This window comes from Colletotrichum paranaense (genome assembly GCF_030867605.1).
Source record: "Colletotrichum paranaense strain IMI 384185 chromosome Unknown Scaffold_1.1, whole genome shotgun sequence".
In the NCBI taxonomy this organism is placed as follows: domain Eukaryota; kingdom Fungi; phylum Ascomycota; class Sordariomycetes; order Glomerellales; family Glomerellaceae; genus Colletotrichum; species Colletotrichum paranaense.
In genome coordinates, this window is record NW_026848959.1 from 2869449 (window position 1) to 2891712 (window position 22264).

At 54.4% G+C, this 22264-nt stretch overlaps 10 protein-coding genes across 10 annotated transcripts; 5 read left to right on the forward strand and 5 right to left on the reverse strand.

Annotated features, from left to right (window-relative positions):
• Positions 1 to 566: 566 nt before the first annotated feature.
• CPAR01_01013 (uncharacterized protein) lies at positions 567 to 950 on the forward strand (the record flags this gene model as incomplete). The annotated part of the gene is made up of 1 exon (XM_060485303.1): positions 567 to 950. The coding sequence occupies one exon, from the start codon at positions 567 to 569 to the stop codon at positions 948 to 950; it is 384 nt and encodes a 127-aa protein (XP_060356160.1).
• A 190-nt stretch (positions 951 to 1140) lies between these two features.
• Positions 1141 to 2928, forward strand: CPAR01_01014 (uncharacterized protein; the record flags this gene model as incomplete). Its single annotated transcript, XM_060485304.1, has 1 exon — positions 1141 to 2928. The coding sequence occupies one exon, from the start codon at positions 1141 to 1143 to the stop codon at positions 2926 to 2928; it is 1788 nt and encodes a 595-aa protein (XP_060356161.1).
• Positions 1393 to 1614, reverse strand: CPAR01_01015 (uncharacterized protein; the record flags this gene model as incomplete). Its single annotated transcript, XM_060485305.1, has 1 exon — positions 1393 to 1614. One exon carries the CDS (start codon positions 1612 to 1614, stop codon positions 1393 to 1395), a length of 222 nt encoding a protein of 73 aa, XP_060356162.1.
• CPAR01_01016 (uncharacterized protein) lies at positions 2016 to 2612 on the reverse strand (the record flags this gene model as incomplete). Its single annotated transcript, XM_060485306.1, has 1 exon — positions 2016 to 2612. One exon carries the CDS (start codon positions 2610 to 2612, stop codon positions 2016 to 2018), a length of 597 nt encoding a protein of 198 aa, XP_060356163.1.
• On the reverse strand, positions 2649 to 3824 carry CPAR01_01017 (uncharacterized protein; the record flags this gene model as incomplete). The annotated part of the gene is made up of 4 exons (XM_060485307.1): positions 2649 to 2924; positions 3012 to 3168; positions 3349 to 3431; positions 3564 to 3824. 4 exons carry the CDS (start codon positions 3822 to 3824, stop codon positions 2649 to 2651), a joined length of 777 nt encoding a protein of 258 aa, XP_060356164.1.
• An 899-nt stretch (positions 3825 to 4723) lies between these two features.
• On the forward strand, positions 4724 to 6212 carry CPAR01_01018 (3-deoxy-7-phosphoheptulonate synthase; the record flags this gene model as incomplete). Its single annotated transcript, XM_060485308.1, has 2 exons — positions 4724 to 5190; positions 5249 to 6212. 2 exons carry the CDS (start codon positions 4724 to 4726, stop codon positions 6210 to 6212), a joined length of 1431 nt encoding a protein of 476 aa, XP_060356165.1.
• Positions 6213 to 7036: 824 nt separating this feature from the next.
• Positions 7037 to 8855, forward strand: CPAR01_01019 (amidase; the record flags this gene model as incomplete). Its single annotated transcript, XM_060485309.1, has 3 exons — positions 7037 to 7077; positions 7144 to 8530; positions 8595 to 8855. The coding sequence occupies 3 exons, from the start codon at positions 7037 to 7039 to the stop codon at positions 8853 to 8855; spliced, it is 1689 nt and encodes a 562-aa protein (XP_060356166.1).
• Positions 8856 to 9326: 471 nt separating this feature from the next.
• On the forward strand, positions 9327 to 10423 carry CPAR01_01020 (methyltransferase; the record flags this gene model as incomplete). The annotated part of the gene is made up of 4 exons (XM_060485310.1): positions 9327 to 9362; positions 9439 to 9541; positions 9627 to 9767; positions 9858 to 10423. 4 exons carry the CDS (start codon positions 9327 to 9329, stop codon positions 10421 to 10423), a joined length of 846 nt encoding a protein of 281 aa, XP_060356167.1.
• Positions 10424 to 14689: 4266 nt separating this feature from the next.
• On the reverse strand, positions 14690 to 15097 carry CPAR01_01021 (uncharacterized protein; the record flags this gene model as incomplete). The annotated part of the gene is made up of 1 exon (XM_060485311.1): positions 14690 to 15097. The coding sequence occupies one exon, from the start codon at positions 15095 to 15097 to the stop codon at positions 14690 to 14692; it is 408 nt and encodes a 135-aa protein (XP_060356168.1).
• Positions 15098 to 15105: 8 nt separating this feature from the next.
• CPAR01_01022 (ferric reductase like transmembrane component) lies at positions 15106 to 16992 on the reverse strand (the record flags this gene model as incomplete). Its single annotated transcript, XM_060485312.1, has 5 exons — positions 15106 to 15182; positions 15235 to 16053; positions 16106 to 16515; positions 16567 to 16821; positions 16880 to 16992. 5 exons carry the CDS (start codon positions 16990 to 16992, stop codon positions 15106 to 15108), a joined length of 1674 nt encoding a protein of 557 aa, XP_060356169.1.
• Positions 16993 to 22264: the final 5272 nt, after the last annotated feature.

Consider the following 22264-nt stretch of genomic DNA (forward strand, 5'->3'; position numbering starts at 1 on the left):
TCAGGCCTCGGTCCAGATGCGACGGGATTGGTTTTAGACGGCGTTTACACCGGATATGGGATGCGGATTCCCAAGGGACTGGATCAAGGTGTTTAGGTTATTAGATTGGTTGTACATCAGAACATACGCTGCGCTGCGAGGGCAGCGTTGATTGTCTTTGGAACACAATTTGAAAGGACTCTTTGATTGTTCGTCTTTCACTTTCAGATTTAAAGTCCCCTCCCGTTGGCAAGCTTGACGTGATGCTTGTTTGCAGTAGAGGATATCTCAAGTCCCCTGACCCTTGTCCGTATCTGGCAAGGTGACGCATGTTGGCCGCGCGTTCTTTTGATTGGGCCAACCAAAGTCCCGACGTCCCACGTCCTAGAGACCACATGCTTGACTTGACTCGAGGGTGGCATTGACTGATTGATAAGGAAGATCCATCCGACACACATGAGACTCTGAGCTTTGATACCCATTTAGATTGTGGCGAAGATGATAGTCTAGACTTTTTTGCTTCTTTTTCTTTGTTGTGATTGCTCATAGATCTCGATTTGCACTCTACAGAATCTACTCTGAAGAAGATGCGGTCACTGCGAGCCTTGACGGCGTCGCTGCTCGCTGCCCAGTACGTCGCCGCCGACGCCTTCGCGGCCGATGAGGTACAGAAACCCGTGGGTGTATCATCGTCATCATATCCGACATCGCAAGACGGACCCGGCTCTTCATCGCCCAAGAGCAGCGATGACGGTGGCCCATCGTCATGGTATGCCAGACTGAACTACTCGTCACCGGCGCCGCACCTGTTCGCTTCGGCGTACGGTCTGCTCCAGCAGTGGAGCAACACCGTGTTCCCCAACGGGCACACGATGGCGGCGGTGGAGGTTCCCGCGTTTACGCTGTTTTATCACGGGCGGATGGACGAGGAGGATGTGCCGAGTCCGGAGTGGCTTGCTTTTGATATGTGAGATTTTTTTCTTTTTTTGTCGGCAGCACTTTTCCCCATGTCCGTGCGTGGACTCTCATGGCGGTGGTGATTTTGAGTGATGTGGGTTGATGTGTAGTGTGTTCGTGTGGTCATGATGAGAGTCTGATGGGCGAAAGTAACCTCCTTCACCTGGGCTCGGCGAGCTGACACGGGAGGATCCTTGCAGAGAAATGGCCTATGGCATCATGGGCAGCACACGCCAGAGCTTCATGCTCACGTACCAAACCACGCGGCCCGTGAAAGCGCTCTACTTTGACGGTGAGTCCGCGGCGCTGATGGGGCTGGGACAGCTCGACACCCAGATGCTGCATCTCTACGGCAACGTGTCCGGCCCGGGGAGTAATGGAGGAGGTCCGTGGCGCGGGTTGGAGCCCGAGTACGAGAGGGCCATGGGGCTCTGCGACTGGTTGCTGGAGAAGGGACTACGGGGGCCCGGGTGGGGGTTTGAGGGGGTTGTGAGGATGAATACGGGGTTCGAGATGATTTGGTGTGATTTTGGGGGCGGTGGGAGTTTGAGGTTGGTTGGGAGGGGAAATGTTACTGCGCCGCAGTTGAGGAAGGAGGACGACGATGATGATGGGAAGAATAGGACGGAGAGGGATGAGGTTGAGGGATCCGTGAAGAAGGCTGGTGAGAGGTTGCATGGCGAAGAAGGGGTCCCGACGTCGGTGTACCCGCTCCCGCCGCAGCCTACACTAACAGACCGCCCCGTGAGCCCTTCCCGTCCACCGATGCCGCCCAACTGGCGCGGGATCATGGGTCCCGCCGAGCGGGAGCCGTTCCTGCAGACGCAAGGGTGGGGATGGTTCGCCTCGGCGACGTGGCACTACGGGTCCAACGGCCTCGGACAGGGTAAAGGGGAGACGCGGGCGCGGGTGCTGGGGTGCGGGATCACGAGCTGGTACGCGGATCGGTTCTGGGGGTCCGTTGCGGAGGAGGAACGGGCGAGGTTGAATCTTACTGCGGAAGGGTATTGGAGTGATAGAAAGAGTGTTGGCAACCGGAGTGAGGCGTTGGCGAAGCTTGGGAGGCGGAGGAGGATGCATCATTTGGAGAATGTGACGGCGGAGGCGGCGGCGGGGATGAGGTGGGAGACGGAGGTGATGTTGAGGGACGCGCTTGTGGGCGAGGGGGGGTGTAGTGGGATGGAGTGGGTGAGTTCCATGGGGGAGATTGTGCAGCGGACGGCTGGGCATTTGATGGTCATGGAGGAGGGTGCAAGGTTCGGCGGCGATGGCAGTGACTGGAGCAATGTGACGGCGGTGAGAGAGTGGTTATACAAGTTGCGTGGGCAGAGCCACATGTTCCTCGTCTCGTTTCTGGAGTATCCGCGCGAGATTGATCGGCAGACGTGGGATGTCCAGGGCGCGCTGTTTGCGGAGACGTATTCGCGGTGTCGGTACCGGTATACGAGGTTGATGGTTGATCTACCGCTGAGCGTGAGGGAGCGGGATCTGAGGGGCGCCGTGGGGGAGGTCATGGGTGGGATCTGCGGGGTGTTGCTTGAAGTTGGTTTCGGTATCGAGAGGGCGTGGTATGATCTCGAGCGAGTCGAGACGTCGGAGCTGAAGGCTGCGAGCGGCGAGTGGGCGGATGGGGTGAGGCGACTCCGGGCGTGGGTCGGTTGGGAAGGGGAGTTCATCCGGTGTCGGGATGTGTGCGGGTGGGATGAGCGGTGCTATATCCCCATGTGGCCGTTGTTGAGGTCCATGTGGGGTGGCAGGAGACCGAGGCCACCGCCGGAGGGTGGATCAGGGAACGGGACGGAGCCTGGATATGGTCGGCCGCCGCCGCCGCCGTATCGGGGTCGGGGACCTGGGTACGGTGGGAACCATACCGGGCCGCCTGGGCGTGGGATGCCGGGGCGGAGTCCGATATGGATGGGCGATGAGACGGATTTGTGGGAGCCGAAGTGCGTCAAGATGGAGGATATCATGCCCAGGACGAGGGGAGACTAGATTTCGTGTCATCAGTGAGTCAATGTGAATGCTGTTCATGGTTCAGCTTTGTGTATCAATGTCAGTGACGGCAAGAAGCCGACGTTCATCGAGGTGTTAAAGCCGTCAAGGGCGTAGTCTGGTTCAAATCGAATCACGCTGAGCACGCAGTCTTGGTAGAAACGAGGGATGTCCCATGCAGTCCACTTGAGAGGAAGGGCGTCCAATTCTATTTGAAGCTCGAGACTTTGGTCATCTGATCTAAAGACCATAAAAGTTAGCCTTGCCGTGGTAGGGAATTGTGCCGAAAAGCGGACAGAGACGAACCATTGAATAAAATGTGTAATCCTGGGCCTCAACAAACATAACCTAAAACTTTTACTCCGAAGTCTATAACCATGCCAGCCGTCGGCCGCCTCGATCATTCATGAGCGCAAGTACGCTTTCATCGCCTTGACAGCGTCTCCGTCGTTGGCCTTGAGCAGCTCCGTCGCCTTGGGCTTGGTGAGCTCCAATTCGTCAACCTATGTCCTTGTCAGCTTGTATCCCTTTGTCTCATTCCCAACTTTCGTCAAGTCTCAACATCCTCTCATGATGGGGGCTCCCCTCTCTCGACCGTCTTCCATCGCGCGTATCAGGTGGGTAGGTTGACTAACCAGCAGGGCAACATCGGCGGCATCGACCTTAACGTTCTTCACCTCCTTCTTGGCAGCGGTGGCGCCACCAAGACCCTTGATCGCCTTCTGGGCGGCATCGACATCGACCTGGCCGCTTCCCGAATCGTCGCCGCCGGCATCGAGGCTGGCGAGGGCGGACGCCGCCTTGCGGTCCTCGGCTGACTTTGCGGGCTGGACCTCCTCCTCGACATCGCCGGCGGTGGCACCCTCGACGACGGTGGGGGGCTGCTTCTCAGACATTTTGTGCAAGGGATTATACCGGCGATTGGATGTTCGGTCGATTCGGGGGCCTTTGGGTCAGGATTCGAGGGGCGAGACTATGATCGTGTGGTTGAAGAGCTGTGACGTTGTGTGGACAGTCGAGCACCACGCAGCGCAGAGACAGCTCTTTCCCGTTGGAATCGAATTTGTGGTGGGGCAGGTTTAGGTGGGGGCGGGGAGGGGGAGCTACCTTATAGTACGTACCTTACCTTCCGACACCTTTCCGCAGATGAGGGGAGGTGTGCGGCGTGCCGCTTACACCGATGGTGAGCGTTCGAGGTAGGTCGGTACGCCTCGGCATAGCGTTGCCCTGGAGGAGGACAATGTACAACTTTATTTCTCAGGTTTAGCACCAGACGGCGACGCACACCACAAACTCGACACACAAACACGCAGGGTTTGACGGATGGTCTGGTTCCTGAATTTGCTTTGCTCTCTTCGGTTCCGTCCCTCTCGTTTCCATTGGTCAATTTCAAGCAAAGCAAGCACACCGTTGCAGGTGAACAGGCCCTTGCCCGTTATTAAGGATTTTTCTGCTCGCATTCATCCCACTCACCGGTCCAATTCACTTCCTAGTAAGGTAGGTACAGCGGAGTATCCAGATTCGATCACTTACTGTACCATGCGCCTTTGAACCAGTCATCCAGTTTGCTGTTGACTCACCAAGGTACATATGCCAGGACTCTTGCCCTCTTGTCATGACTTTCAAGTTGAATCATTTTGAAAGCCGGTGCGAATTCTTCCCCAAGTTGACTTACCTACTCTTTCTCCAGCTTCCCTCTACGTCAGTTTTGGCGACAAACCAGCCCGGCACCACTTGACTGTCCACAACTCCATCTTGAGTCACCAACACAGTCACCGACACAACACATCACACCATGTCTTCCTCCGCAGAATGGTCGCCCGACTCCTGGCGCTCAAAGCCCATCAAGCAGGCTCCCGCCTACCCAGACGAAGCCGGCTTGAAAAATTCCGTCAAAGAATTGGGACGGCTACCCCCCATTGTCCACCCAAAGGAGATTGTCGCACTCAAACAGCACCTTCGTGATGTGGCACTCGGCGAGGCTTTCCTGCTCCAGGGCGGTGACTGCGCGGAGCTGTTCGACTACTGCGAGCCCAATGCAATCGAGTCAAAGATCAAGCTGCTGCTGCAGATGAGTCTGGTTCTCGTTTGGGGTGCCGACAAGCGCGTGGTGCGCATTGGCCGTATGGCTGGCCAGTATGCCAAGCCCAGATCGAGCCCTACAGAAATGGTTGACGGTGTGGAGATGCCTTCATTCCGCGGTGACATTCTCAACGGCTTCCACGTTGATGAGCGTGAAATTGACCCGCAAAGACTCGTGAAGTGAGTCATGCAATGAAGACAAATCATGTGTCACCACCAGAGCTAACCAACACCAAAGGGCCTACCAGTATTCTTCGGCAACCCTCAACTACATCAGAGCATGCCTCTCATCAGGCATCGCCGATCTCCACAAGCCACTGGACTGGGGCCTGGGCCATGTCCGGGACCCGGAGCTCAAGAGGAAGTACTCCGAGGCCGTCCTCTCCCTCACAGACATGCTCCGCTTCCTCCACACCATCGGCGCCGACCGAAGCGACAAGCTGGACACGGTCGACCTCTTCACCAGCCACGAGGGCCTCCTCCTCGAGTACGAGCAGCCGCTGACCCGCCTCCTGGAGACGCCCGTCCCGCGTCCCACAGCAAACGGCAACGGCCCCCGGAACGACAGCAGCAGCGGCCCCACCGAGACTAAGAAGGAGTACTACGACACCTCGGCCCATTTCCTCTGGATCGGCGACCGCACCCGGCAGATCGACGGCGCCCACGTCGAGTTCTTCCGCGGCATCGCCAACCCGATCGGCATCAAAGTCGGACCCACCACGCCCGTGGACGACCTCCTCGCCCTGCTGCGCGCCCTCAACCCGGACAAGGAGCCCGGCAAGATCACCCTCATCACGCGGTACGGCGCCTCGAAAGTGCGCTCGCTGCTGCCGGCGCACATCCGCGCCGTCGAGGACAGCGAGTACCACCGCTGCGTGGTCTGGCAGTGTGACCCCATGCACGGCAACACGGTCTCGACGGGCGGCGGCATCAAGACGCGGCGCTTCCGCGACATCTTTGAGGAGCTGCAGGAGACGCTGCGCATCCACAAGGAGCAGAAGAGTTACCTCGGTGGCGTCCACCTCGAGCTCACTGGTGATGCCGTGACGGAATGTCTGGGTGGTAGCGAAGGGCTGGACGAGGATGATTTGTCGACCAACTACACGAGTTTCTGCGACCCGAGACTCAATGAGAAGCAGGCGCTCGAGTTGGCATTCTTGATTGCGGATCACTACAGGAACGAGAGAAGACCGGTTTTGTAAAGCGGCGGTCTTGGAGTTAGCAGAAGTACATTTAGCAGCGGCATCTGGACATTCGGGAACAAAAATTGATCATGGAAAGTTCTTCTTTCGCACCTGAGATGAATTCATCTTACATTCAACGTAGCTCATGCCACTAATACCAGGCACGCTTGCCTTAAATGACCTGACAGTCATGGCGTAAATCCCGGGGTAAGCCACAAGCACCACCACTCTTTTACATACCTGCGGAAACCCGTGGGACACATGGACCTCTAAATACCACGAACCCACGGAAGAGGAATCGATTTGATAATGAAACATGCAACCGCAGCTGGACTGCGTCTCAGCTCACCTTGGACCCAACATGCGGGGAGGCCCTGGTGTTGTTGGTTGTGGTCCACCGGCTCACCGACGCGTTCACTTTCCCAGCAGGGAAGTTTCAGGCGGATATCAGCGGGCCAAAGATAAGGTGGCAGGCGAGGTACCTCTCCTCACCTTAAGGTGCCCTACCCTTAGTAGGCTCTAGAGTCTGTACAGCGCGCCTTACGCCCTTTTACCCCAGCGGCCGATAAGGGGAGCGGGGCTTCCCCGCGACTCCGCCGGCTACCCGTGACCGAGCGTGTAAGTACCTTGACCCCAACGCCGGGCTCTTCTCTTTCTCTCCTCTCCCTTGATAAGTCCCAAGCTCTCATCTTGCATCCATCGTCTTTCAACAAACCTTCACACTCTTCTCACTCGACATTGTGGGGTTTCATAGAGTTAAAGCCAGCCTCACCTTTCTCTCATAGTCGTAGTCACAACCTTGCAACACATACCTAGTACTAAGTACGCTACACACATACAAGATGGTCTATCCATTCGACTATCTCCAACACCGTCGTGACTGGTCTGTCATCCCACCCGTGCCTATAACCGCAAAACCCCCGAGGTTCAACTAACACCAAGAAAACAGCAACTTCAAGCAATCCGAACGCGCGGACAGAATCCGCCGCCTCACGGCCTACAAAGGCCCCTTTTCACAACAAGACCGCCAGATCCTGGACAAACCCATCGAGGAACTCGTCCAAGATGTCCACAAGACCGTCCTCCAGCCCATCGACATTCTCAAAACCTACGGTAAAGTAGCCTTAAAGGCCCACGAGCGCACAAACTGCCTCACCGAGGTCATGCTCGAGTCCGCCGAGAAGTGGGTGGCCGACGGCTCCGTCAACCTCAAGGGCCCGCTGGCCGGCATCCCCGTCAGCCTCAAAGACACAATCGTCGTCGGCGGCTACGACACCACCGTCGGCTTCAGCAGCTTCGTGGGCAACAAGACGGCCGCCGACGGGCCCGTCGTCCGCCTCCTCAAGGACGCCGGCGCCGTCCCCTACGTGAAGACCAACCTGCCCATCACCCTTCTCAGCTTCGAGTCCACAAACGACGTCTGGGGCCGCTGCACGAACCCGCACAATAGCCGCTACTCACCCGGCGGCTCCACGGGCGGCGAGTCCGCGCTCCTCGCCATGGGCGGACGCATCGGCATCGGCAGCGACGTCGCGGGCAGCGTGAGGGCGCCGGCGCACTTTTCGGGGTGCTACAGCCTCCGCTGCTCCACGGGCCGGTGGCCGAAGCTGGGCTTCTGCACGAGCATGCCGGGCCAGGAGGGCGTGCCGTCCGTGTACAGCCCCATGACGAGGACGCTCGACGACCTGCGGTATTTCACGCGCGTTGTGGTGGGGATGAAGCCGTGGGAGTACGACTACAGCGTTCACCCGCTGGCGTGGCGTTCCGAGACGGAAATGACGTGGCTGTCCGACAAGAAGAAGCTCCGCGTCGGCGTAATGCGCACCGACGGCGTCGTCGACCCCAGCCCGGCATGCCGGCGCGCGCTGGAGATGGTGGAGAATGCGCTACGCAAGCAGGGCCACGAGATCGTCGAGATTAGCCCGCCCTCACCCTACGAGGGTCTTAAGATCGCCGCCCTCGCGCTCAACGCCGACGGGTGCCAGATGTTCAGCACCTTCTTCCGCACGGGGGAGTGGAACGACCCGGGCGCTGCGCAGATGAAGTTCCTGATGAACCTCGCCAGTCCCTTGCGGTATCTCTACTACCTCTGGGTGAAGTACGTCCGCCGCGACGACGTCTGGGCGGGCCTCGTCCGGGACTGGCGGCCGCAGTCGGCGTTTGAGAACTGGAAGCTCGTCGCGCGGCGGGAGGCGTACCGGAATCAGTGGTTCGAGTGGTGGAACAAGGCGGATGTGGACTTTTTGATCACGCCGCCTAATGCTACGCCTGCTGTGCCTCATGACGGGATGAAGGATGCGTGTAGTAGCTGCGGGTACACGTTCCTCTTCAACCTGGTGAGTTTGTGTGACTCCTTTTCCATCTTTGTGGGGGATTGTGAGTGGCTAATTAACTATCTAGCTCGACTACACCGCCGGCGTTCTCCCCGTGACACATGTGGACAAGGACCTGGATCAGCTTCCCGCGGACTTCAACATTAAGAAGCTCAATGGCGTGGCGTACGGAGCGTATAAGCTGTACGATGCCAAGGACATGCACGGCCTGCCCGTCGGCGTTCAGGTTGTAGGAAGGAGGTTGGAGGAGGAGAAGGTGCTGTCACTGATGCAGAGGGTGGAGGATGCTTTGGGCGATGAAAAGTACAAGCTGTTGGACATTGACTAAGTTTGTGAGATTGGAGCCAATGTGATGAGGCAGACAAATCATCGTAGCTAATGATTGTGTGAATTAAAGACAAGAAGAATAAGTCATTTTCCTACGCCGGTTTCGCAACCGACGTATAATGTAAATCAGATCATTGGATAGAACCCAGTCATGAGCCCCCGAATTGGATTCCGGATATAATTCCATGTCATGTTTGTGAGCTGCAATTTTGAACGTCGGATCCCCGTGCCGTGAAGGTTAGTCGTAGGAGGGAGATGCGGGGCAGTGTGCGGCCGTCGAGCAGGTCCGATCTCGGACGGTCGTCGCATCCTCCCAACTTCACTCATCCCACTTAAACTTCAGATTGCGTGTAAGTCGATATAGACATCGAAAGTTATATAAACCAGCATTTCTCACTCTCGCAGATACCAATTTCATCTCAGGCACACACGCTTTTGGGGAGCTCATCAACACCGGTCTTTCAAATCAACGATGGCTGAACAAAAAGAGGATAAATGGTCATCCGAGGTAACCCTTACCTGCTCACCATCAATGCCTCAAGCATACCGTCCTCAATCGATCTGAGACTAACGTAAACGTTCAGGCCTACCAGCACTCCGCTTCCTTCGTCCCCAAGCTGGCGACCAAGGTGGTGCAGTGGCTCGACGTGCAAAAGGACGATGTCATCCTTGACGTCGGGTGCGGTGGTAAGTCCCTTCCACTTGACGTCCATCCATCGGACCCAATGCCAGTACGGCCGCGTAATGGAACATCAGACTGATGATCAAATAGACGGCGTCCTCGACGTCGAGTTCGGTAAGGTCCTCTCCCAAGGAAAAGGCTCCCTCCACGGCATCGACGCCTCCCCAGGCATGATCTCCGCCGCCAAAAACGCCGTGTCAGCAGCTGGCCTCTCAAACTGCGAATTCGAAGGTACAGCTCTGCTTACTCCCTCCTCTCTTCATCATACTGCCAAGACATACTGGAGCAGCTCGAACGTTGACTAACATATTACCCATACAGTCCTCGACGCAACAAGAATCACAACCTCCTCAACACCAACCCTACACACCCCAACCTTCACAAAAGCCTTCTCCAACGCAGCCCTCCACTGGATCCTCCGCCCCCCAGGCTCCCACATCCCCGTCTTCACCGCCATCCGCGACGCTCTCCTCCCAGGCGCTACCTTCGCCCTCGAAATGGGCGGGCTGGGCAACGTAGCCGAGATGCGCACCGCCATCGTCATGGCCGTCGCGCGGCGCGTGGGCATGGAGAAGGCCGTCGCCGTAGACCCCTGGTTCTTTCCGGACGAAGAGTGGTTGAAGACGGTGCTCGAGAAGGAGGTCGGCGGGTGGGAGGTGTTGAAAGTTGAGCGGGAGTGGAGGCCGACGACGGCTGATAAGGGCGGCGTGGAAGGGTGGGTAAGGTTGATGGGCAAGGAGCTGTTGGATGCGGTGCCGGAGGAGGGCGGACAGAGGGAGGAGACTGTGAAGGAGATTGTGGAGGTGTTGAGACATGTTTGTAAGATTCCGGGGGATGGGGAGATGATTAGCTATGTGAGGTTGAGGTGTCTTGCGAGGAAGCTTTAGACGAGAGGCTGGATGGAAGACATCCAATGTCGCTAGTGAGGGGATGAGACTAGCGAGTATCTACAACTCATAAGATGGCTGATAGCAATCGTTTACCCAGCTATAAAACACGTTCAATTCACTTCAGAGATGATAACGACAGGAACCCATGCGACCACTTGCAATGGTTGTAAGTAGAGCCAGTCTCAGAGGACATCAAAGGTAAGAGACCAGGGGACAAAGGTGCTAACCTCAAACGTCTCTTTCAGTTATCAAAGCTGTCTAAGGACACTCATCATCTCGTTCGCTTTGCCACGCTTTGGCTCGAACGTATTCGTTACTGACAACCACGACTTTAACGAGGGGTACTTACCAAGGCTGCTTAAGGACGCTTGCTACCTTGTTTACTTGACTTTGCTTTGGCTCGAACGTGCTACCTGGATTCGGAAACCTTGCCGGCCGTGATAAACATGGCGCAGTTCGTCGTGTTGCTAGTTAAGGTGACGGCCTCTTCTTCTTATAACAAGTTCGTCTCCTCACCCTCTTGTATATAGAAAACGCGATGTGATTCTTTAGACATGGGCGTATTTTGAGGACACAGTTTCATACGTTCACAGGGACGGAAGTCGTTAAAAGTAATTAGTTAGTATAAAAGTATTCGTTACGGATGATTGCGACCTGATAAGAGCCGCTTGGTAAAGAACTTTTATAGTCTTATTTGCGTCACTTCGCTTCGGCTCGAACGTATTCCCCACGAACATTCACGGCCCAAGTAAGGGTACGTAGCATGGGCGTTGATTGATGCTTGTATCTTTATCGATGGTGCCAAGGCTGCCTCGGTGCCTGCTGGTTCGAATTGGGACCTCCGACAGGAGCCGGTGGCTGAGCTACCACGAGCCCATCTCGGTTGTACTTTATTACTCCGAAATGTTCTGCTTCGTTCGACTCGAATTTATCGAATCCAGGTACGTTTAAACAGAGCTTGCTATTGCAAGTGTTCGCTATAGTCCCCAGGATAGAGATGTATCACTAATTACCATAAGTGGGCTCATAACAGTCTTAATCAGGAATTCTAGCCTGGCCGCACCACTAGTTGGTTCTAGGCGTCAATGCTCGTCTTTCGGGGCTTCATTCTGTATGTGGTTAGTTGCCGTCGGCCCTTATATCTTACCTCTCAACCTTAGCCATCTAACCTATTCCAAGGCAGCATGCAATACCCTGTTTACTAACTCCAGTCTCTATCCCACACATCGACGACATGGATACGTGCGAGAGGAAGTCGAACGATGCAAAAGAGACAAAGACTTAGACATACTCTATCTAATCCACTTGGCTCATTCGCACGACGTCCACCAGCATCCGCTGCTCCCACCGTCCCCGTTTCGGGAGTTGAGTATGACCAACGTGGGCCTCTCCATCACTGACTCTTTTCGAACTTTCAAGAACACTTGGCACTCATCCCATCGATATTTCTTATTCTTACTCCCCTCATTCCATAGTACGTTTAAGAAGTCAGAATGGCCTTTTTGACCTTAGCCGAGTTGGCATAACTCTTCCCAGACTTGTGCGTCGAGGCAGATCAGAAAGGTTATAGTCTGGCTTGAGCGATAGGACACGGCAGAAGACAAGTCTCTATATGGCTCTTGAGAGCCTGAGATTCCAAAGTCATCGTTGGACTTCAGTCTTCCTCCCCAAACAAGGAGTCTTTCTGGGGTGGCAGGACACCTTGAGCTCGGTCGCCTTACTCCCTTCCACCTTACTACTTTGAAGACATTGGAAAACGTATAGGCCTCATGTTGAGGACAGGGTCACATCAGAGAGAAGACTCTATATGGCTCTGAAGAGTCTTCAGCAGTCAGGCTACCAATCACTTTGTTCTTGTTTACCTCAATGGATCCTTTGTAGAGACGAAACAACTTGGTCCAAGCCATATTATTGTCGTCTACCCTTGTGCGTTGAGGCAATCGGCACGGCAAGATTTACGAAAGTGAGCTTCATGGTAGAAGAAGCCTCGTCAAAACCCATGGAACATTCGGTGTGACTAACCACCCCCCCTTCCTTTTCTCTCCCCTCTCTCCTCATGATTTCTACGTTTGAATCAAGTCTTTGTGTCCAGGAGTCAAAACGATCTATACGGCCCAGGCTATGGATTTCGCCGCCAGGGCTCATAAGTCAATTGGGAGGACCGCCTTTAGACAAGCACATGGAACACCAAGACAACTTTCTTCCTCAAAGAAGTCCTACCATCTCCCAGAAGGTATATCATTTTCTTAAAATAAGCTTTGCCTCAATTTCATTGTCGTCCAAATGTAGGTGTCATCACCTTTACGCCCACGGAGCTGTAAACACAACCCCATCGAATTAACCTATTTTACCATAATCACAGCCAGGAGGCATAATAACCTCACTCCCGAAGCGTCGTCCGTACCATCATACACGGCCCCAATCTCCCGCAAACGCAAATTAAGTATCGGTCTACGTCCTTCGCTAAATTTTAACAAGACTCAGTCTTCATTTCATCATCGGGCAAGCTACTCCCCTGGCCGAGGCAGACCAGACCATCCCAGATGAAAGCGGGAAAATGGCTAAAAATACCAACCAACGCAACCACGTAAGCTGTTTCGAACAAATTTCTCACGATGTTGGGACGGAATTTTCTCCATAACCACATTGCAAGACTAAAAGACTTCGCACGGTTACATGATCTAAATCCATCCGTCCCAAGAAGACACCTCGAGAGCACGAGCACTAGCACGAGCCCTCCTGCCTACCTACTCTGTGCCGATGGGATGATAGAAACCACCCGTATCTCTCAAGTGCGAACTCTGAAGGCCATTTATTTATCCTGAGCCTTCTCACTCAAGAGGTGTTGACTACTCAACAGCACGGCAAAGGAAGAAAGTAACAAACAAAAAACCAGAAGTGGAAAGGAACAAGTAAGGGACACGGCTAGCGACACGGAGCCCGTCCGAACTCCACCTAGACCCGGACACGATCCGTATAACCCTCACTTCCACCCGGTCCTTCCGCCCGTCCGTCCGCTCGCCCCACCGTATCCTCCCGAACGACTCGCGGCAGCAATAGTTCTAATCCTATCCATCTCATCTTCCGCTGCCTACCTCGCCCGCCTCAACTCACAGCTAAGTCTCTGCACCCAACCTTCCACGCGACTCACTCGAACCCTCCACCTCCTTCCGGTGGCGACCCCATCGGCCCACGACTGAGCTTCAGTCGAGAAAACACGTCAACGTCAACCAAAAGTGTGCCGTCACATCCTATCTCAACCCGTCATAGCCGCCGTCCCCAGATTTCCCAAACCTTCTCGTGAGCCCCCTATTTCCGCTCTACCAGGAGCTGACTACAACGCAAGTGACCTCATGGGGGACGTAACATACGACCAAAGGCGACGAAAGCAGCCCAAGTACAATTGAACTTCACTCGTATCCATCCCAAGATTAGGGCAGCAGCCCAACCATTCGAACCTTTTGCGATACCACACCACCGTCACACATACATACACAACAAATTATACACTACTACCGATAACAAGTCGGACTTTCCACTAGGTAGCCAGTCGTCCAGTCCCACAACAAAGCCACGCAACCACTCACCAGCAGTCCAAAGGGGAAAAGAAAAAAACTCAAAACATCAACGGTTTGAAATGCAACCACAACCGTCCACACCAAGCCCTGCACGTACCACACCTACCACAACACAGGAAAAGGTAAGCTGCCGTCCCTCCGTCCCTCCCAAGCTTCTCTTCCCCCCCCCCCCCTTGGGTCGAGTCCCCTACCCATTACCCATCTCCACTCGATCATCAGAGAGGGCGACCCAAGTTCTCACTTGATCACACAGACCACGATCAAGCTCATGCATCAACGCAAATATTACTCAACGGCACCAGCCCAGCGAAGACTCCAGGAGTCTAGACTCTCGCTCAACAACAACAACAACAACAACAAGACGGCGTACGGCTTAGCCGGCACCGTGAACGCTGAGGCGAGTCGTGGACCGGACGCACTCCGGTGGGAAGCTTCGCTGGAATGGAATCTCTCCGTCCTAGCTCTTCCCTGCTACTTAATGCCATCTGTATCCTCGTCCCATTGCGAGCATGCCCCCTGCTACGTTGTCACCGCTCAGTAATCGCACCTTTTTCTTGCCAACGGCGTTCACGTCATCTGATGACAGCGGTTCGCACCAGTCAGTGGCAGAGGCTGTGCAAGATCGAATGAAATCGTTATCACTTATCCTATCTACCCCTAGGCCACATGAACACTTCTTTTCCTTCTAGATCATGATAACAAGTTTGAAACCTGGAAAATAGAACAAGTTGCCATAGCTGAAAAAATGTGATATATGGACTTTGTATATATATGAGAGAACATTGACCGCCTGCCAACCCCGCCCATCGTCAAGAATAATAAGGTGAGGGCGCGGATGGCGGCAAAAAGTAATGAGATGATGCACATCGCTGAGGGGGTTTCTTAATGCATTCCAGACAACGCCTTTCCGCTTGCCGTTATTCGGCCAGTTCTCCTCTCGGAGCGCTGCTTCCCGCGGTACCACTGCTGAGAAGCTTCTGGTAGCTGTAGATGTCGTCGTCTCCTGGTATGAGACTCTCCTCCACGTACAGAACTCGAGGCTTTCGCCAAGGCTCCTCGTTTTTTGACTTTTACTTTTCATTATCTCAGCCATCTCCGAGCTTAGAAGTGCTCCTTCCAGAATCGGAAGTTGACTTCGCGGACGTCGGCATCCTTGCAAGCCTGCTTGATATCGCGAGCTACATGATTCGTTAGCAAGAGTATTGAGAGAGATGAGAGTATGATACTTACCAGCTACTGAGGGACCGCAGAAGTAGACACCGACAGTCGTGCGCATACTGCCTTCCAAGCCGTTGAGGTATGTTCTGTCCAGAATGCCATCACGCATGGTTGTGAAAAGCTTGGAGAAGTTGGGTCGACCAAAGTTCGTGCGGGACTTGAGCTCAGTCAGAGGGTCGTGGTCTGATCCAACCGAGTTGAGCACAATGTTCTGGGTGGTATCCATGTCCAGCTTCTGAGTAAGATAGGTGTGAATCTTCAGGAACTCAACGCCAGAGCTGCCAGGAACGCGAGCTGCCTCATTGGACTGCTCTTCAAGTGACGACAGTAGGGTCTGGAACCACTCGAAAGAGCCGGTGTCCTTGCAGACCCAAATGAACTCGACACGGCGAAGACGGGTTGGCGGGTTCGGGCTGTTGCGCAAATGCCAGATGTTCTTGAGAATGGAGGCCCAGGGAGTAACGCCAATACCAGTGCCGATGAGCACAGCGATTTCGTTTTCGAAAACGTCTTCGGCGGGAGCACCGTACGGGCCATCAATGCGGAGATCAGGCATCTGCTGGCCGTTCTGAAGAGCAACCTCGTACATGCCCATGGGATCAACGCCATCGTAAAGCTTTGCCTGTGCGGAACCAGCACCAACAGCGTCACCAAGAGCCCGAGTGAAGTCACCGACCTGGCGAACGTGGACCGAGACATAAGGATCGAACGGGCAAGAGGTAATAGTGAAGGGGTGCCATTGGTAGTTCGAAAGAGAAGGCACTTGGAGGAAGAGCCACTGGCCAGCCTTGTACTTGAACGAGGGCTTATTGAACTGCAGCTCAACGACGTCTGGAAATCATTTAGTATCACGAGTAGTATGAGTGGCACAGCAAAGACTAACCGTAAGGGTGGCGAACAACACGAGTGATCTTGGTGCGGCGGCGAGCGCGGACCTCACGGTAGGTACGCTCCATGAGGTAGAAAGCTCCAGTCCAAAGCTCCCATCTCCAACCGAGGTAACCGATGCAGTGGTCCCAGTAATCCTTTCCGGCAAATGGAGAGTACGGCAAGGCGGTATCGCGCACGAAGCAGCCAGTGGTGTGGGTGTACAGTCCCAAGAAAAAGGGGATGAAGAGGTGGTGAGTGTACCAGAACGTCTCGAATGACTGCTGGCGAATACGAGCGTGTGCAGTGGTGTACATCAGAAGCATGCACAGCAGCATGACATGGCCGGTAACACCACCTGCCTGGGCGTAGTGAATCTGGATAGCCGTGACGGGACGAATCTGAGTTCTCTCGACGTTGAAGAAGCTGCGCACATGTCAGTAAGTGGGTACTGTGCCGTATGAGTTTAGAACCTACTTGATGTAATGCGCAGAGGTGTGCAAGATGGTAAAACCAAGCATGGAATACGCCAATTGTCTGTGCAGCCAGAGGTTCTCGTCGAGAGGCAGGAAGCGAAGCTTAGGTCGAATCCATCGCATGACCGTTCGGCAGACCGGGAGTAGGATAAGCATTCCATCGACACTAAGGACCAAACCAGCACCTCTCGAAATCCAGACCGAGTACTGCAAAGTGTTCAGACCAGCCAGCCTCGCGTCCATTGCCTGCTTCCACCTAGATAGGGGTTAGTGTCTAGTTGTCGACAGAATACGTCGTGCGAATGGAGGCTTACCATCCATAGGCGAAAATGCCAAAGTGAAAGGTCCAGAAGAGGAAGTGGAAGGCCAACTTCTGAGCAGTAAACTGCTTCTTGACCAGAACCCCGAAGGTCAGGTCACCCGCCATTTTGCTTCGATTTCGATTGCCCTCCTATTCGTAGCTGTATTAGGGTGTCGACCTGCGACAGTACCGACGAGTTGGCGGTTGGGGTCGGGCCTTGGGTGTATCGGTAGCGGCTCGTGTGGGCGTCGGGCGATGGTGTAGCAAATAATCCCAGCAAATCCAATAACCACGTTCCTATCGATGCCAAAGTCTGTTGGTTCCAATCTCTTTACTTCTCAGTCCCCGTATTAAAAACGTCTCTTATAATACCTAAAGTGGTGCAGTCGACGAGCAAAAGAAGCGAAAATAAAAGACTCCAGCCAAGCAAAGTTGGAAAGGTTAAAAAGAATGATCTGAGCCAGCAGCGAAGGAAAGGAAGGAATCTCGTTGGTCGCAAGGGCTCGGGAATTGACTCTTGACTCTTCGACCTAAGCGAGACTCAACGAAGAAGAAGAAGAGAGAAATGAGGGTGAAGGAGAAGAGGTGGAGGAAGACGAGACGAAGCTTTCGGCGGGTGGGGGGAAAGTCATAAAGAGATGAGGCGAGTCGGGACGGCAGTCGAAGTTCGAGCGATGGCGTCTGTGGACTTGGCACCGCGTGAGGTTCGATTGACCGGGGTTGCACAGGGCGGGAATCGGTTCTTTGGCAAAGAGAAATGCCCGGGATGAACGGGGGAGCCTGGTGCTGTCGGATGGATAGACTTGGATCCGGCGACGAAAAGTGGTGGAGGGGGCTTGACGATGGTGCGGTTTGGTGCAGGATTGGATGGAGGGGTGGGTGATGATGTCGGGACTAATCTTTCGGATGTCAGGTGTCCATGAAACCTCGTCAATAGCCGTTGAACAGGGTGCCAGTGTTAGTGTTCGTCCCGCGCAGCAATGTGAATTGTGAAAAAAGGGCGATTTGGTGGCGGGGGGGCGAACTGTCGACTGTCGAGGACGGGACAAGGGGTTTGACGATGGTGGACTGGACGATTCGGTAGATCAGACGTTGGAGGGGTTTCGCAGTTGGAGGGAGCTGTATCAGTCCGATCCGAGAGGCGAGACTGATCAGACGGCAGGGCCAGGTGCGACAGGTGGTGGGCGGAGTTGAGACGACTTCTGTTAGAGGCGCTTTGACGAGGGGGCCCCGAGGCTATTCTGACGTTTCGGTTGCAACAGGGGAGGGTCCGTTTTTCCCTTCTCTTGCGCTTTTGTGTGCAGCGTTGCCTGTGTTGTTCCCTTTTGACAATGCGGCTCGAATGCAAAGTGTGGGTATGCGCTATTACGCTACGCTACACAGTGAATGCGATGAACAAGGGTCGTTTCTCTTGATCGGTACGGGTTGGCGTCTGTTAAACAAGAGTTGGGTATGGCGGTTGCGCTTAGCTTTGTCTTGTTGGAAAGTTTGTTGGAACCAACGACATTCAGACCGAAAATGGCAATAGGTTACCAGACTGCTGGGAGGAGGATGGAATGTGGATGGATCATGGAGGGAATGGGAAAACAAAGGGAAGAAAGGAAAAACAACCAAACGAGGATGACGAGTCGACGTCCTCATATCCGCATCCAATCCCCCCCATTCTCCATGCTGGATGGCCTGTCGTCTGGTTCTCCGCTGATGGGCCATTCGGATAGCATGGCATGGCATTGGCAAGGTACTTTAGCTACCTGGCCAGCTGTACGACTACGGAGCAGTATGCACGAATGATGATTTGCGGTCGGGAGGTCGTTGTCCAATTCCTCTCAGCGACGTTGTGTCGGGCACCACAGAAACTCAGATTGACGGTCAAATTGGCCACCACCTGCCTCCTTCTTGCCGCCCGCCTAGAGGAACGGATCTCAAAGTGGACAGATGAGAAGGTGACGGGAGACGCAACGGCGGCCGGTGGTTGGCTGATTTTAATTTTGGAACACGGACGCCAGACCCGTTTCGGCCGGGCCCATGTTGCTGGGCGCTTAACGGTGCTGAGGGAAGTTGCCGACCACCAGGTGAGGCGAGCACCACTCCTTCCTCCGTACACCACACCTCACGGGAGAGCTGCGGTGGCTGGATTTTGGTGACACAGGATTCGCTGGTTGCACAACGATGGGGCATTGAGGGACTATTCTTGAATACCATCACAAGGACAACCCGCAAAAAAGACACTATTAAAAACTCCAATGTGATGGCATCGTGCTACCGAGATGCGCTACAGCTGCATGCCGCTGCACTACCGATGCAATTATAGAGTGATCCGGCCACTGAAGGCGGGCTGTTTTCTATCTGGGGGTCTTTGCCCAGCTGCCCAGCATGTGGCTAGCAGGGAATATTCGATATTGCTTCCCCATCTCGCAAGGAAGACGATAGGGATGTTGCTTTGAATAGGCTCAACCATGATGTGAGGCCAAGCCAAATACATAGTTCTCATTACCCTTTTGCTGCGAATTGCAACTTTGCAACACAACGACGGGAAGCCATTGGCTACGTGAATAATTAGAGCTACCCTCATGAGAAAGCATCACCCTCGAAGCTTCCCTGGAGTTGACCTATCACGCACCCACGGCACAAGTGCACCTTCGAAAGTTGAGTTCAAAGGTCCAAACACTCTTCACCGTCTCTTCCATGCCAGATTGAAGGTTCCTTCCGTACGGTATCGACTGACTCTCTCGCCTAACTCTCTTTTCTCCCTTCAAAGATGATCCGGGGAACCCTTTCCGTTTTCCAACCTAAAATATGCATCGTGCTTTCCCCCGGTTAAGCTCTTGCCCACTCTACCACTCTACGAGACAAGCACGGTAAGGTAAGGTAAGAGCGGTCACCGCACCGCAACAGAAGGCACAGAAAAAATAAAGGACGGAAGGACAGGTGGGAGGAACGGAGGGTGTCAGGGCCCAGGGGTCACCCCCACATTCCCACTAGTCTCTTTCGGGCTTGGCGGCATGGGACAAGAGTTACACATGCGTTGAGGGTGCGGCAGGTCCCCATCAACATCGCTCCTGCGTTTTTGTACGCAGTACGTACACTACGCCTGTTGACCGAAGCGGCAGGGACAGGCCCCCTTCTCTTTCCTCCTTTGGTCGTCTTGGCCCGTGCATCACCCGCAAATCTCCAAACTTGTCATCCCAGCACATCGGCCCTTCATCCACACTTTATCCCCGTCATGAAACCTTCAGCACGCTCGCGGCTCACTCTCTGCCAGCCCGCACTTCACTCTCTCCCTCACAACTTACGCCAGGAACCATAGAACGCCATGCTACCTCTAGCTTGATACACAAGCCCGCCCAAACCCTACTCAACAGCGTCAACACCTGTCAGCCTACGTATCTTGATTCCATCCATGACCCAACCCACCTGTCGCCCGAGCAAGGTTCGCACCCAGGCAGCGTCGTTATCCTGCCATCCGCCCCCGTCTCACCCTTCCCCTGTCTATCCCTGAATCCTTCAGATGGATCATGGCTGCTTGATGGCTGTCGATTGCTCTAGCGGGAAGTCTAAGCCATGTGCAGCGCTCTAGTCCAATGACACTGCGTTCTTGGCCCAGAGTCTCTCTGCTTCCATGTCCTCCCTTCTGCGCAGCGTGTCAGACGCTCACACCTCCCAGCAAAGAAGCATTCCATGAGCCCATCCATGCGGTCTTGCACGTCAAAATCGTACGATTATGTTTACAGATCACCTGTCGTTGATTCATCCTACTCAAAATCCCTAATCAACCATATTTCGCTCCCCAGTTCAAGCTTAAAGAGTTCAAGCATCTCGCATTTATCTTCCCGCCATCAGCCCATCTAAATCTTGGCTCAACGTCCTCCTTCCAGCGAGGCTGACGGTTGAGTTCCTGCCTCGTTCTCGTTCTCTCTGGACCACCCACACACCTCGATGCTCCCGACCCCTGGCCCAACATTTGCCTTCCGGCACTCTCGGCATTCGGCACACAATCTCCAACTCTACTCCTTTTCTCACTCAATGCTGACAGACTCGGCATCTACTTTTCACACTTGGATTGACTCGCCCCCAGTTCGACTCGTTCCGCTTCGAGTATCATCGGCGGTCTGAACCCTCCAAGCCCGTCAGCGCTGTCTGGTATCGATGGGGCCTATTGCGAGACGGAAATGACGTGGGCTATCAGCCAGCTTCGCCCGAACACCCCTCGCTTTGCCTGGGTCTCACGATACCGGTAGCGTCGCCAAGCATATTCGAATTGTTTTGCTCCTCCTCTTTGCTGCAGTGGCTGTCGCTCGGAGTTTGACACTACAATGCCAGGTCCGGGTGAAACGAGCAAAGCTGGACATTGGCACGGGTCTCCGCCCTCAAAACGGCTTTCATGCCCGCATGAAGCACCAACCCTACCCACCTGCATGATCGTCACTGACACAGACATTCCAACAACGCCCAAGTCAGCCTCTTCAAGGATCTCGAGTCAATCTCCACATTTTACGCCAAGCTTTACGCCAAGTGGATTGTTTAAGCTTCCTTCGCCGAGCAGGGGTCAACTGACATCAATAAGACCAGCCAGTGAAGAGGTCGATCGCCTGTGTGTGATGCTCGCAACCGCCGGCAACAGGTATCGTACCTAGCAAACACTGCTTCAAACTCAGTTTGCGATCTAAAGTGCCAGCCTTGAAGCAGTTTGAGATCGACAAGAGGAGGGGTTCGCGAGGGGCTTCCAGGAGCCTTGATGGCTCTTGTCGTCGCGGATCCCCTCACTTCCTGATCTTTTTTCTATCATCTGAATCACCGACTCGTGTCGCACTACTAAGCTTGACAATTAGGTCGCTGTGTGGACCGTGTCAGAACGAACTACCCCCAGCTAACGAGGCATCAAGCACAGGTTTGGCAGAAAAACGCATGTGGCTTACCCTGTCACGGGGGGTCCAGATGTATCTGGGGATACGTCAAGCCTGAGATATGGTACACCGTCGAAGCAGGATATCTCTGATTCATCAGATGTGACACCTGCAGCCCGGGTCGCAAAGAGGACCCCACGATGCTCCGCTCTGACCTAGAGAGGCTGGCTCGGAACCTAGATTCATCTGTTGCAGCACTCATCTTGGTCTGATCTCATTTTATCCAGTGCCCCGCGTCTGTCTGGATTGTCTTCGGACTACGTCCTCCCGCGAGAGTGCTGTTCCTGGATGAAGAGAGATGAAACCAGTGTCCAAGCAGACCCAAGTTTTCGCCTGCATACAGATGCGCAGGAAGCGGATGAATGTCGCAGGACCCTATCGTGTTACTCGTGATGCCGATGCGTACTTACGTTCAGAATGTGAGGGTGCGAGTATGTGAGTGCTGAATTGCACCTCAATCTTGATACCTGCCGATGTCCTTCCTCGGAACTGTG